This window comes from Corapipo altera, unplaced genomic scaffold, assembly GCF_003945725.1.
Source record: "Corapipo altera isolate COAL_440 unplaced genomic scaffold, ASM394572v1 44, whole genome shotgun sequence".
Classification (NCBI taxonomy): Eukaryota; Metazoa; Chordata; class Aves; order Passeriformes; family Pipridae; genus Corapipo; species Corapipo altera.
In genome coordinates this window covers 2,330,424-2,346,794 of record NW_020884880.1, presented here as the reverse complement: position 1 = coordinate 2,346,794, position 16,371 = coordinate 2,330,424, and the positions used below count along the sequence as shown (strand labels likewise).

Genomic DNA, 16,371 nt, shown 5'->3' with positions numbered 1-16,371 from the left:
CTGTTTTCAGAAAGCCTTCTTAAAACTGACCATATGCCAAAACATTTATCATCCTAAGGAATTCCAACTCAATATGCCCTTGGTTCTTTTCACTATAGAGGTTTAGCATGCCTGGTTCCAACCAGGCATTAGCATCCCTACTAACAGATGACTATATTTAATCCCCAATGAAACCAGTGCAGCATTATAACATCACAAAATTGAGCAGTTTACTCTTAAAAAGTAACTGTTAGTCTTCTTACCTCAACATATGCAGGCTGTTTCTCAAGGATCAAGTCTGCAACTTTTTTAGATACCTTGAAAAGAAGAACATTCCATGTAATACATAGCAATCTCAATTAAGTAGGTCATCCCCATACTAAAGTTCTACAAGTTTGTGCTTCTCTATCATTTACTTCTGCATTTTTGAAGTTTCTTAATAAATATTCGACAACAACATAAAAAAATCATAAAAATTATGATCAGTTTTCCTTAGAAGCAAGGTAAGAAAAATGTTCGCAGTTTCATCTAGGGATTAGTGGGCATTTTTAAATTAATCCCTTAACTCTCTGCTTGTTAAGGAACATGCTAGAGTATATAAATAATTCGGCACACTGCAAGTATATTCTGCTCATCCTACTACTAGAGTACGAATTTAAGTTAACCATCTACCAAGGTGTGCTGGTTTGGGCTGGGCTGGAGTTAATTTTCTCTATAGTAGTAATATGGGGTTGTTTTGGACTTGCACTGAAAACAGTGCTGATAACACAGAGGTGTCCTAGCTGAGCAGTGCTTGCACAGAATCAAGGCCTCTTCTACTCGTACCACCTCACCAGTGAGCGGGCAGGGTGTGCACAATTTGTTGGAAGGGATTATAGCTGGGATAGCTGATCCCAATTGACCTAAGGGACATAGGGTCAATACGATGACCTCTACGTGACCATACGGTGACATGCTCAGCATGTAAAGCTGGAGGGAGAGGAAGGAAGGGAAGGATACTCAGAGTGATGGCACCTGTCTTCCCAAATAACTGTTACATGTAATAGAGCCCTGCTTTACTAAAGATGGCTGAACATCTCCCTGCCCATAGGAAGCAGTGAATTAATTCCTTGTTTTGCTTCACATGCTTTAGCTTTACCTACTTTTCAGCTATTTTTTTTTGCATTATCTACCTTTACCTCAACCCGTGAGTTTTCTCCTCCCATTCTCCCCTCCATCCCACTGGTGGGGAAATGAGTGAGTGGCTGCAAGGTACTTCATTGCCAGCTGGAGTTAAACCATGATAGACGGAGATCTAAGACAGCCATAAAGACTGAGATTGTATTAAATTAAATCTGTGTCAAAATGAATATTCACCCTGTGCACATTATACCCTTTCTTTAGCACACAGAATATGCATATTTTAAAATTTTCCTCATTGTTCTGAAGTAACAGTAAGTGGAATGGTACTGAGAGCTGCTGTCTGTACTGAATTTTAAAAAAAGGTATTGCTACCTTAATCAACCTCTTGTGCACAAACACAGAAGCTTAAAAAGAAATACATCACTAACAGTCTTATAAATGCAAGCTTGAGAACACTGTGTTTTGTTTTGTTTTTCAGAAGGGACTACAAATATTTAAGAAGAAATGGTTTCAAACATGACAAAGAAATTATTGGTATTGTTATATATTCTTCTCAGGGTACAATACTCCCAGAAACAAAAATAAAATAAAACTGGCTGACAGCCAGCCCACAGTACACTACTGGCAAAGAGAGACAATGAGGTTTTTCTACACCTGCCTGCTTAGTCAAACATAGCACGGAGTTGGGATCTTCCATAAGCATTCCTGTAACAAACTTCTACCGGCTCCACTAAGTAAATTCCCATCCTCTGGAAGAACATTTGCATACAAATGGTCTTCAAAGTATTCCAATATCATCAGCTAGCAATCTGGAAAAGCTATACCTAGCTATGCTTTCTTCCTTCCATATTAAAAGCAGGTCAGAATCACAAAGCAATTTTAAAACTTCTTGCTGGTTCTTAAAACCTCTCAGTAGTTCTATAATTAAGAAAATGTTCCTCTTGCAGGACAGCAAAAGAACCACTCCAGAGTGGGGTGTGGTCAGGAAAGGATGTTATCAGGCCAAATGCCACACAAGCCTACGTGACCTTTGGGCTCTTAAGAAGTTTTGTTCACTGCACAGTCTATGCCCTGTGAAATTTTTCCTCCCTTTTCCAACATGTTCTTCATTCTAGCCCTGTACCTGTAAGAAACTTCAGGACATGGATATACCTGCTGGTTATGCATTGCTCTAGTACAAATCTAACAGTTTGATTCTTCACTGTTAAAGCAGTACAAGTGAATAAGAGATACAGTTGTGCTCTGTTAACTCTTGGAATCCTGAATTGCAGTTGCTAGCAACAAATGTGACCACCACGGTTATCAAGGCATGCCAACAACATTTTCGGAGAGGACCAAACAATTGTCTCTTTCCTAATCCCATCAGTAAAAAATATTTTGTCTCCTGAAGAAAAACCAACACAGCTGAGGATATTAGCCTACTAATTAAAATGAAGTCTAGCAGACATACAACTCAAGAAGCCTTCTAATACAAGTTGTCCATAGTAAGGTGATTACAAATTAAAGTTGTCATGACACATACACTAAAAAAAGTTGAGTGAGCTGGAATCCATCCAGTGGAATGAAAAACCAATGAGTAAACTAGAGAAAATACAGAGTCTATAGTGACTCTAAAAATAAAGGCATGTCCAAGATCAGCTGTGCAAACGCAGATGGTAACAGTCAGTGAGAAGTGGAAGATTAGAGCTCTAGTATCTGTAATTCACACTCATATGAGTGCTTTGTATAAGAGAAGTTTAGAAGTTGGTATTATCTCTAAACCACCATTGTAAATTCCTATGCTACCTATAGGTACAGACACTGAAGTGAAAAAGGCAGTATTTAGTCTTTTTCAAAAGCAGAGGTATTGTGTGATATGTCAACAGACTTCTTGAGTCCTCTACCTAATAATTTATTCAAATCACGATTAAAATATTTTTAGGACTGAACTAACAACATACAACATTCTGTCTTCCACAGAGGACACTAAGCTCCTTTAAGGCAGACAGTAATCTAAATGACCTATCACAAGATAAATGGACAATAATTGAGACAGAAGAAGAAAACATGCAACAGCCTCTCACACTCCACCTGGAAATATGACACAAGGACATGAAATACAGCATATAAGAAACTTTAGCACCTTGGCACATGCCTAAGGAAGAAAACAACCAATTCCTTCCTATAGCAGAAACACATTTTGACTAGATTAAAGAACAAACAAGAAAGGCCCAATCCTGACTGGGGAGATGGTAGGAAAGAACCGGGCACATGTTTCTTGTCAAAAGTCTTGGCTTTTACCTGTTTATTCTAAAAGAAAGACACATCTGGGTGATATTTACTAGAAACCTTGTGTTCAGTTCTCACCCCTATTATTCATTAGTTGCATGCACTTTCCAGTTCAAATATTTCAGCAGCAGCCAAGCCCTGAAACTATTCCCCCAGCTGCAACCAGTTCCCATCCTGAAAGCAAAAATGGCCAAGACATTGATAACACACATTAGGGTTATTCAGAATGTCTCAGTGAAGTTGTCTCAGTCTCGAGAGCATTTCCTTTCAAAACAAGGTAATCATCAGATGTTCCCTTAAACTTAAAAAAAGAAAAATACAAATAAAACAAAAACCTACCACTCATAACTTCTTTTCTTATAGCTCTTGGTGAGAAATATGGGATATTGGAATATTCATTCATTTCCTCAACTTCTCACTAGTACTTCACATAATTTCATATGTATATTCTGGGGGAAGCAGCCTTAGGCAGAAGGCACTTGTCCTCTGTGTATTGTTAACAATGCAACATTCCCCTTCTATACATTTCTTTCATTTAAAGACATGAATTAGGACTACTGCTTTTATTTTACTTGCAGATACTCTCCAAATGCCACAGTTAATACATTTGTTTCCTGCACCATATTATTCATCTTAAAAGAGCAATGGAACAACAACTAATGTATGAATAGAAAATAAAAAAGCCAGGAATATAACAAGTACCTTTCAAAAACTGCAGCTTCGACTTCTCACCTTCGACTACTCATAACATTTCATTCAGTTTATTATGTAATAACTCTGTACCAGTATTCACTAGAAAGTCTTGTGGACATTTAACAAATTGGCAAAAGAAAAGTAATAGAAAACAGCATCTCCAAGGAGACAGTTTTCAAAACATTTTACGTCTTACATTGCTAGAAACCCCGCAAAAAGAGAGATACTACTGCACCATTCAGCGCCGTGTTGAACATGACCTTTCTGGTAATAGACATGAAAAGATGAACATTCAGAAAATCAAGTTTCTAAGGAAATAGTTAGCACATTTGCTCGTTACTATACTTGTCAATAAGACTTACTTCCATGATTTCATACGATTATATGAGGTAGTGATGCTTTTCCACTATAAAGGCACACAATATAATATTATTTTAAAATTGCATAATATCTAAAGCGTTTAAGAAACCAAAACTTTTTCAGTTACACTTCTTGCTAGACTTATAGACAATATGCAAATTGTGTGAGGGTACAGAAGAAACAAGTTTACTTACAGCAGCCTGTTGTTGTTTTAATTTGTCTCTGTACTCTTCCAATTCTTGAAGACTAAGTACTGGAGGAAGCCTCTGCATATAAACAATAAATTAAATTCAGTGAGAAATTAAAGGATGTTAAATCACATGTAGTATTAACTAAGCAATCAATTTCGTTAAAGAAACATTCTTACTGATTTTGCAATCTAATTTGCAGAATTAATCCATTATTTCAAATGATGGATACTGAAATCAATTAATGGTAAGATATACAATGTATTATCATAACTGCTTCATAATTACATCAAAGTTACTTAATTTTAAGCCATATATATATATACACACAACCCCCAACAAGGAAATTATTATGTCTCAGTTAGTTTGCTAAAAAAAAATACCCAAAATATAGAACACGACTTTTTTTTTCCTGAACATTTTGGCTTTTTCACTATAGTTTGAATTATGAAGTGTCTGTTAGCACAGCTGATACTAATGCTACCACATTAAAAGAGACTGCACCAATACTATACACTAGAACTGCAACATGATGTAGGAGAGTAGTACAGTTTCATATTAATGCAAGATATAAGAAACAAAACAAAAAATAGCTCATTGAAATAAGCATATTTTTGATCTTCATTTTTTGTTATGCTGCTGTCTTTTCTCTTAAGCAGAGAAAAGCTTACCTCTAACTCATACTTCACAATATCAAAGGAATCATTGGAAAAATAAACTTCTTCAATGCTGTTAATTATTTCCTGCTGTGCCTGAGGATCAGTTGGTTCTTCATGTAGTTCTCTGAACTCCTCCTGCACAAAACAAAAAACGATTTCCATAATGTAATAACACACCCTCACAAAAACAATATTTTAACAAATAAAAAATCTTTCAAAAGCCATTTACAACATTAGTACAAGAAGCAAGGGCAAAAAACAGAAAGATGAGTATGCTGTGGCTTGTTCTTCCCATTAGGGACAGCAAGATACCTAAAACATTTCAAAAAATATAGAACAGATTTCAACGTTGCAGCTCATTTAAACACTTCTTCATCAATACATTTATGGCACAAATGCATGTTGAGTCCATGGATTTTTCCCCCCGAAGTTTAGAAATTCTCATAATAAACTAAAAATAAACTGGCAGGCTATTTCTCAGAAGGACAAAAACAAAACAAAGCAAAACAGCAAAACCTAAACAAATAAAACCTGACTTTTTAAAATCAGAAGAATCCTCTTTGCAAACGTAAGGTAGACAGTGACACTACAAATGTATAACTTTCCAAGTCAGCACTCACAATTCACTGAAATAAAAGTCATGTCATTAAATACTTGAATTTTCTACAGGTAAACCCAGAACAGACCTGCCTTCTTTGCACAATATTAACAGCTTTCAGATTTTAGCACAGTGGTCTAAGCAGAGATGTGCTGTCAGCTTTCTGAAAGCTAATATTCAAGAGGTAGGCATTCCCCTCCTTGCTGTCATGATCTCTCCTCCGTCTTCTCAATGACTCAGCTGGTACCAGTGGTTAGCAAACCAAGAACAGAGACTCCCCCTTGCTGTACTGGACATTGCAACTAATACTTATCCTGTCCCAGATGTTGTTCCCACCAAAGGAATGAAAAATCCTTCATCAGACACTCTAAAGGGAGAAGTGCTAGGATATTCTTCCATCAAAAATAAAGATAAAACGGACCAAATTGCTTGATATTGGAATTAAACTGTGGTGAACCAATCCAGAAGACTGAAGAGTCCCATAATGACCCTAAGCCTCCCAACAGTGTCAGGCTGTTACAGGGACAAAGTGCCTGTATTTTCATCACCAAGAGCTCAAGGGCTTATTTCACTAGCTAGAGACATCAGATTTTAGATTAATTGACTAAACAACCACTAACTGCTTCTTTTGTACATCAGCTGAAAGAAGGTCAACGTGTACATGTTACGAAGCAAAGTGACACTTTTAATGCAAGCAAGGTGCTGTTTTTCTACAGAGTTGGAGGCAGCCAAGGGGTGTACGGTTTGGAAGAGCATCAGAAGGAGCCGCTGCTCCTCTGAAATACCTCTGACCGGAAAAGAAGAGAGAGGCGAAGAAAAGAAAAAAGGAAAGAAGAATAAAGAAAAGGGGGGCAGACGAAAAGCAGCGGCTCTGATACACAGAAAAAAAGATTTCCAGTGGATTTCGTGATCCCGAGCGGCCACAACCGAGGCTGAAGGAGCGGGCGGTGCTCGGGCGCCACCAGCTGGGCCGCGGGCGAGGCCGCAGCTGGAAGGAGTCTTCGAGCCGCGATGGGGCAGCGGGTAACTCGGAGAAAAGCCCTCGGAACCACCTTCTTTCTCTTCCGGGCGGCCCCAGGCGCCTCTGATCTCCTCTGAAATGCCTGATGCAGTCACTGCCACCAGAGCAGGTGAACGCAGCGACCCATCTACCAACAGCACGCACCGGCAGCAGGTGAACGAGGGAGGGCATGGACTGCACCAACAGGCCGAGAGAAACAAGGAAATAATACAGATCAATAGCTACATCTATAACAACAATAAATAACAATATCAAAGGAAACTGATGCCCTTTTTTAGGCAAACTCTTAAAGACGCTTTTGGAGTGTGGTCCCGCTCTTAGCGAGCGCCTCCCAAGTGCCACGAGCCGCAACAGCGTCTTGCCGAGACGAAAGCAAGGGCTGGGTCAGCTCCTGCCACTGAACAGCAGAAGGTGCCAACACAAGTTTGCAGGAAGCGCCTGCAGCTCCACACCGGCACCCAAGAGACAGGCAGGACTCCAGGCAGCCAGGACTGTCCCTTCAGCGCCAGCCACACAATTCACCCAGCAGTGACACCTTTCCACGTCTTGTTTCAGCTTTACCAAGATCACGAGAAGCAGAGGAGAGGAGGGCTGGTTAGGGATGAGAGCAAAAAGATTTTTGACAAATAGTCCTTTTAGAGTCTGTTTCAACTTTTTTAATCTATGGTTTGAAGTTTCCCTCACATGAGGGCGCACGGATTGGCAGAGGACACACACATTCAGACTCAACGCCATACCACTTTTGCATTAATTTAATTTAGAAAGCAATGAAGCTATTAACTAACCATATGCATTCCTGTCCCTTAAAACAAACAAAAATTATTTCCCTCTGGGCTCTTTAACAAATCATAGCTTTATACTGTACATCCCTCTATAAATCAGCTTCACATCTTACAGTACATTTAGTTTTAGCTATATGAAACTAAAATTAAAAATTATCCAAGACAGGAAACAGGGTCCACTGAACCACTGCAAATCCAGTTTATCATCTGATATTTGCCTACAAGTTCCTGCATTGCTGTTTGCTAACAGAAAAAAGATGAAAAACTAAACCCAAGGAGAAATCCTCAAGATCATTTAAAATCTGCACCACTGATATCTTGTCATATTGGTGAAATAATATGTTAATGCATAGGTCAAGGTAACTGACATCTGTGGACACATATTCTGGATTTGGAGCCATGTGGTAATGAATTGGAGGCGTGCTTTTAATATTAGGATTTCAATGAAGCCTTATCAATGACCTTCTTGCTGTCATAGAACACCACAGTTTCCAAAACAAACATAAAGCTGATGTTGATGTGACTAGGAAAATGGCTAAGAAAGCATTTTATCCTGCCTCAGAAAGACCATTCACCTCTGTGTTTCTTGCCAACATACTACTCAGGAAAATATTTTTTAAATGGACAAGGTTTTTCATTATATTGTATATTTTTTTAGAAAAGCAGTCTAATGAGATAACTCTCCAGGATAAGCTTTAGCTCCCATATAAATTACACTATCTGCCACCAGACTTTATGCCATGATAACCTGCACCTTCCAATACATTACACTCCACTAGTTTCAAAGAATAATATGCTGAAGGCCAATGTATTCACTCACCACTGAAGGATGCAACCACCGTTGGCTACAGTTTATTTGCTGACATTCAATTTTCATCATCCCTTCAATTAGATATACAAAACAATTTTGCTATATATAAATAAGCCCACAGTTTCAGGGGCCTCAGCAAAGGCCAGATTTAGCAATGTGGAGCTTGTACTCACACACTTTGCAGAGGGAGAGAAGGAAGTGCTATTGAATCCCTCAAGGCATTTTTTCACCTCAAAACCGTTAACTATTGCCACTTAAGTATCTGCCTTTAAAAAAAGTCATCATTAAAACATACTTGATAGTAAATTTTATGTTAATTCAGCAATTCCAAGTGCTATTCTGAATTTAAAAAATTGCAACAGAGGGAATCATATGATAACAATCATGCAGAGGCCTTTGCCATTGCTAAACTGAATCAATTAGATGTATAGGAGATGAAGAAGAGCAGCATATTGGCAAGGTGGATCCTACAGTAGTCACTTTAATCCACCTGCCCAGGTTAATACACACGTTCAGCAGTTGGATCTCTCCAAGCAATAAAGGGCCAACAGCCATCTAAGAAGCTGTGTCATGGGCTACTCCTTTTTCCAAAGTTTTCTTCAGCAAGAGGCTTCACCTCCTGAGTAAAACTTGTGTCACTTGTGAAGCCAACTGTGCTTTTCTTTTTCCCCCCAGTACTTTGGATCATACTTTCATGGAAATACAATTTATCCTGTCAGGTTGCCATCAGTGCAACCCTCAGCAGCAGATGTCTTCATAATGCTCCCTAAATAGATCAGTGAAAGACAGCTTCTAGGAAGGGAAAGAAAAAAGAAAAACCCTATCAGTTTGATTGCTTTATATACTTGAAGAAGCCATTGCTAAGTAAAACACAGTGCTTGCATCCACACACTTCTCACATAATTTTGCCTTCCTGTTGCACAGAAATAAAAGTTTACCATCTAGGAGCCTGTGGCAATTCCTTGAAATATATTTCAGAAGAGTCATCTCATTGCAGACTCATCTGAAATGCAGTTCAGCAAGTTTTAGATGACTACCCAGCTATTTCCCAGTGCGTCACACTCCCACTCTCCTTGTATTCTGTGCTGCCTGTAACAGCAAAACCAATATTGCTCTGTTGAATGAAGTATTACTGGTAGGGAGTTGAAGCAAACACCTTCTGTATTCCAGTTACTATCAACTAAAAGACTTGGGAAGTGAAGACATTGAAAAAAGGTAACTGATACTACTCAGATTAAAAAAAAAAAATTCTAATCTAATTAGAAGCTGAAGTTCAGAAACAGCCTATGTACCTCTACCCAGAGAGTGCCAGGAGCCAAATCTGTGATATACTCATTTGGACACAGCCTCCTTCTCTTTGTCATGAAACAAAAACACACCAATGAATATGGTGTAGATTTATATCCTTCCATTTTGAACAGGAATAATACTTCTGTTAAAAGCTAATCCTAAATACCAGGATGAGGGCTCTGCTCAACAGATTCAATCAGCAGGTATACTGCTACATCCTACCACTACAAAATTAAAAAATATAAAAAAGTATTTATATACATATATACATAAACCAAATCGTTTAATTTTATCTATATACAAATAGATAGACATAAAATATGTGTTCTATAATGTATATATAACTATATCCATAAACTCACTTCGTTTTCCCTCCCTTCTTCTTGCCCACTTTCCCCCACATGCAGGAAGGCAGTCCCAAAGGGAAGTTTAAGGTATTCCCTATCTTTGATGCAAAAAGCCCAGAACTTTCTTTTGCTCTTTCCTCCTTCAGTATGTATAGAGAGTACTTATTAAAAAGCTCTCACTAAACCAAAACAAACTGTGAAAACAGCTCTCCTGATTAAGAGAACAACAAAGCTGATCTATAGAACAGCTATTAGCCACACCACCACTTAATGCACCTTTGAAGCACTCACCTACTGCTGGGGAAATAGAAGCCCACACAGACTAACAAAGCCATTCTTCTATATCTATAGGAAAAGCATTAAAAAATAAACTTTTGGTGTTGTTTACCACCATAAGCCACAAAGTCAAATAACAGTTGTATATTGTGTATGAGCTGATTATCATCAAAATAAACATAATCTAATTCAAAGTCAACTCATCATTAACCCCACACACTTGAATTAAAGCATAGAAAATACCTATCTCACCCTTTTGTGACAGAATCTGCTAAACAAAACTGTTATCAGCTTGGAAAACAACAGAGCTGACAATTCCAGAATGGTTCAAAAAGAATTACCATTTGCCAGGGCAATCAAGGCATACCAGTGAGGTAAGGTATCTCAGACAAAAAAGATATTAAGTCTTTCTGCAAACAGCTTTCTCTTCTAGATATCATAGAATCATCACAGAATCATAGAATGGTTTGGATTGGAAAGGACCTTAGAGACCATCTAATTCCAATCCACCTTTCACTAGACTGAGTTGCTCAGAGCCCTGTCCAGTCTGGCCTTGAGCACCTTCAGGGATGGGGCATCCACAGCTTCTCTGGTCAACCTGTTATATCCAGCCCAGCAGTTCAGATTTGATTGCTCTGCAGACACTAACACAGACTTAAACTATTATACACTTACATCTTACTATGATACAATTACTATTATACACATACTTCTCTGAGTTGGCTGTATGAGTCTGTATTGGAACATAGAGTAAAGCAACTTTGCTAGTGATTTGGCTTCATGTGATGGAAGCAAATTGAAATTTTTCAAGATAGTTGCAGAACTTATTGGAACACTGGTTAATGTGAGTGCATTCACTCAGTAAAATACCCAGGAACCAAATAATTTCATTCCTTAAAAATAAAAAATTGAGAAGCACAATCATCATTGAACATGCTGGCCAGCAAGCAGTCAGCAAACTAACAACCTTCAGACATCAACACTCTAAGGAATTTTGCTGGATTTGCAATCAAGAGATGACTTGTCAATATGTTCTTCTTCCTGTGCTCCATATTTCCCATTTGACCTCCAAACTAGTGTGACAGTCCCTCATCTCAAAAACATGGGTTTGTTCCCAGAGTCAACATGATCTATCAATGGCTTCTGCTTTTTCCAGTAATTCATGCTGGCCCTGCAGCCTTTCACTCTGTATACCCCTCCATAGCTTTAACACAGTTTTTTGAAGCTTTCAGTAACACTTGCCCTAAATAAATCTGGAGATATGAAACCGAATGTGGAAGTGTGATGATGAAAGTGCAGCATCATAACCATTCTGTCATCAAACATCTTGAGACTTTCATGATTCAAGATATAAACAAAAACAGTTATAAAAACAGGGCAGCAAAGAACAACATTTGTGTTCAAGTAGCAGCTTGAAACAGTACAAAGTTATGCTTTTACTCATTGCCTTTAAAAATCTGCACCTTTTCCTAAGTCTTTACTTTTGCATTCAAAAGTGAATTCTCTTTACCAAACCTGTCCATTAAAATACAATAATTATTGAGAGGCATTAGATTATATCCGGCAAAGCTGCTTGATCCTATAATTATAATGCAATTCTGTTTTGTGACATCAGTACATTGCCAGGGCACTGAATACAGCTTTAGATCAAAATAAATACCAATATCCAAAAGCTCGATGACTTTCAATTTCTGTGCAGTACTGAAACCTAACCTCCTTGGCAGTTACTCATACCAGAAACAGAGGCAACATCTCCCTCTCCCCAGCCCTCAAAATTCCTGTTTTCAGCATATCTGAATCTATGCTCCCAGTGACAAGAAACATATTACTGCGCCTCATCTGATGTCTCATCACCTGAAAAGTAAAATCCTACAATAAAGGCTTTAACAAAGCTGAGGAGGCATGACAATGTAAATCATTCCTCTTAAAGAAATGGGCTGGAAGTAAAGTTACTGTGACAAATGGCTTGGGACCCTAGCCAGAAGTTAAACTGATCAAAACACAGTAGTTTTATTCATCATACTCTTAGAATCATAGAAAGGCTCAAGTTGGAAGGGATGCATAAGAATCATCAAGTCCAATTCCCAGCTCCTCGTAGTACTACCTGAATATAAACCACATGACTAAGAGCATCATACAGATAATCAAATAACCACTCAAATTTATAAGAGTTTCATTCAATACAGCTTTTTGAGGAGGTAAAAGCAACTCTGAATATATTCCAAATATAGAATGTATATTCTGAATATAGTTGTTATTTTGAGAACTAGTCACTTAAAACATTTTTGAAGGAAAAAACCACAATTATAGAATTACAAAGTGGTTTGCGTTGGAAGGAACCATAGAGATCATCTAGTTATAACTCCCCTAACACCTTTCACTAGGTCAGGTTGCTCAGGGCCTCATCCGACCTGACCTTAAACACCACCACGGTTGGGGCATCCACAACTTCTCTAGGCAACCTGTTCCAGTGCCTCACCACCCTCACAATAAAGAATTTCTTCCTAACATCTAATCTAAATCTACCCTAAATATTAAAAGATTGAAAAATATAAAAGCTTTATTCTGTGGCACAGGAGAGAATAACACTTTAATTCTATCAACTAAAAAAAAAAAGTAATCAGATTAAAAGTTCCAATGTTGATGCAATCTAGGTTTTTCAGGCCCAGATTTCTGTTTGCAGGACAGATGCAGATAATTTTTTCACATTGCTTATGTTTGACATAAATGTGTTAAAAAAATACAAATTATTGAGAAGTATTTGATTTGGTTGATACACAGCTTAGATTTACCAGACACGTAACATCAAACTGTTACAGAACAGAAATCTAGCCAAGATACCCTTCATCTACTTTTACATGAAGAGTCAACTTTGTTAAAAACACAGTTTGAAACTGGATGCTCAGTGTGTGTGTGTGTGTGGCAAGAATCTGCAATTCTGAAATCTAAGCCATGGAGATGAGACAGCTCTTTCAACATCGCTGCAACTGAATACTTTTGCTCTTTGATATCAATATATTGGCCACTGTTTAATAGTGTCACGCACCAATTCAGAGATTCTTACTTGATTTTTTAAATATACCGTAATGCTGATTTTCTGGTTGGCCTCAGCATTAGCACCATATTACACAGTATTTATATAGAGGCAAAGAAACACAAGCAGTCTTTTGGGTTGTTTTTTTATTGTAAAATGGCCATCCAAATTCGAGTCAGTGACTTAAATCTTACTGGTTAAAGGCAAAGCCCAGATTAGGGGAGAATAATAGAATAAATCCACAGAAGTCTTGTGAATCATCCACTCAGATCAAAAGGGTATAAGGAACGGTCAAATATTGTGGTAATTGTTCCCTGACACACAAGTTATTCAGTATGACTTGTGAGATGAGAGTGAGCTGCCATTAGTTAAGTATTGAGACTCACAAAATGCCAAAAGCTATTATTATTATAAAGATACAACTTTTAAAATAGAACATGAGGTTAACTATATATGCTGAAGATCAAAACCATGACACTACAAAATATACTTACAGCACCAAAACCATGAAGAGGCTAAATATCAAGACCAGAACTATACAGGCTACCATACAGTATCTACTTTCCAAAGTAAATATTAAAAAAGGCATTTTCCTTTCTCCTTTTTTTTTAATTCACTCCAGCAAGAAACCTAGATAATATTAAGATCAGCATCCAGTGAAAACTCAAAAGTTTCAAGAAAGAAATTTTCATGCAAGTTCATTCAGAGTTGGTGAACAGGTTTGTCTCACAGCTCTTAGTTCTTTCATAAAATAAAATATTTTCAGCAAGAAACAAAACTCTCAAAAAGAACAACAGCAAACCTTGTGTTTAATAAAAAAAAGACACAACTAAGTGTCATCAAACTATAAAATGAAAAAATAAAAACTAAGGACATGGGAGTGGAGGGATGTTGTATCATACCTTAGTAGGAATCCGAAAGCTTTCAACAGGGCTGAGGTCATTAACACTCTCCTGAGGACTTCTTAGACCCTTTAAGAGAATTTTCATAATCAGTTATGATTGATTACTTTACATATCTTGCAATCAAACTGCACAAGTCTTACCTGATGTTGAACAGATACCTGTAGGTCCTTTGACAAATACTCTGATGTGGCTGGAAGGCTAAGACCTCATTCTAGAAACATTTAAGCAAGACCATTGGTCTATAAATTATGCTCCTCAAACATCTAAGCATTTCCAACTTTATGCTGCACTATGCACCTTTTCAATGCAGTTTACTAACGTTCTCTTCAATAAAGTTCAGTTACATCCTCCTCTCAACTTCCAGACATTACTTTAAATTTTAAAATGAATGTGTGTCCAAAAACCTTAAGTACTCCTGCAGTTGATGCCAACAGTTTTTTTTGCAAGCCCCTTTCAGGTTCTAGGTATCTATATTTCTTTGAAACAAAAGGACCTCTGCAAAATTACTATATGAGTTTACAATGAGAAAAGTTTTGTATTTGTCCTTTGAAAAGGACAATGCTAAAGTGTTGTACATCACTTTGTAACTACTATATTTTACAATTGCCTCATCTTCCCAAAATGCAAAACCTCTTCATTTTGGTTTTGATTCTCAGATTTCATTGTGCATCATTTCAAAACATGCTCCCTTTCCAGTTACCACCATCAAAGACGACTCACCTCTATGCATCAGAAATTCAAGGTAAGGAATAAACAAAGCAACTGCTGCAGCTTCTTGTACTTCACACAAAATCCTTCACATATCCTCTCAAAAATCAGCAGTACTAGCAGCTTATCTCCAGAAGCAATGAAAAGTTTCACTTATCAAATGCTAAATGGAACTTTATCCTTTCCAAGGACTGAAAATTGTTCAAGCCACATTATTTTCAGACCACATCTCCACACTGGGCAGACTTCCCACTATTTTTCTTAGTCAAGCTGTAAACTCATCAAGTACCCCTATACTGAAGGGAAACAGAAGATTATTTTGCAAATTCCATTTCTGTGCCAGTATTCATTTTTAAGCCCTGCCTCCTGCATAAGCATTATGACTCTGAGGACATAGTTTAAAAAAGAAAAGTTTCTGACTTTCTCATCATTTTCTGTAACTATCTAGAATATTTGATGTGATAGGTTACACAAGTTCTCCAGTCTAGACACATGGACAAACAGGCTTCATTTCAGATGTATCTCATATACATGAATTATCAAATGTTCTGCTGATACACTTCTTTAAAAAGGCTCTCAACCTTAGAAATACCGGTCCAAATGTAGGCTTAGATCTATATAATCCTAAAGACCACTGGTACAACTGGAACACAGCAATGCAGTGACAGACACACACCGAGTGCTCTGGCACACATTCAATATGTGCCCACCCAAATACGTCCCCGGCACCTCCACAGCCTCGCCTACCTTCGGACCGAAAGCGTTTGCTGTCAGACAAAGCCACGCTACCGAAACACAGCCCAGCGCTACAAAATTACATGTCAACAAGGGAATCTGACACAGGCCGGCCCTGTCATCTCCAACACCGATTAGTCTGGTGTGACACAGCTACGCGCTGGCACCTGCGCACGCTTCCATTTCTCGGTGTAAAGAGAAAAACAAGGTGGATGTCTGTGCCCCGAGAGAGACCTCACACGCCCCGCGCCCTCCTTCCCCGGGCAGCCGGGCAGAGGGCGATGCCGGCGCCTCGCTGGCCCTCCAGGGGCCCCGGGCACGGCGGCCCTCGGAGAGCCCGGGACTCCCGCGGAGAAACCCCCCTTAGAAGAACCGCTCACCTGGCGGGTCATCAGCGACTTGATCTTCTGCATGATGGCCCCGCCGCCCCCCCGACAGCGCTCAGCGGCCCCGCGCGGCGCCGGGGCACGGCGCAGCCATGTTGGGCGCCACCTGACCGCGCCCGCCCGCGGCTCCCTGGGACCGGTAGTTCTGCGGCGGCGGCGCCCGACTACAACCCCCGGCAGCGCGGCCGCGAAGGCGGGAGGGCTCCGGG

At 38.8% G+C, this 16,371-nt stretch overlaps 1 protein-coding gene across 4 annotated transcripts in view; it reads right to left on the bottom strand.

The window, feature by feature from the left end:
- VPS50 (VPS50, EARP/GARPII complex subunit) overlaps nt 1-16,286 on the bottom strand; it is a 79,246-nt gene extending 62,960 nt beyond the window's left edge. For all 4 annotated transcript variants that reach the window (XM_027639296.1, XM_027639298.1, XM_027639297.1 and 1 more), the window contains exons 1-5: nt 16,157-16,286; nt 14,331-14,399; nt 5,282-5,404; nt 4,617-4,688; nt 243-296 (exon numbers count right to left, since the gene is read on the bottom strand). In XM_027639296.1, coding sequence (XP_027495097.1) covers nt 243-296; nt 4,617-4,688; nt 5,282-5,404; nt 14,331-14,399; nt 16,157-16,189 — 351 coding nt within the window. In that variant the 5' untranslated portion in view covers nt 16,190-16,286. The remainder of the gene's footprint in view (nt 1-242; nt 297-4,616; nt 4,689-5,281; nt 5,405-14,330; nt 14,400-16,156) is intronic.
- Between the last annotated feature and the right edge of the window lie 85 nt (nt 16,287-16,371).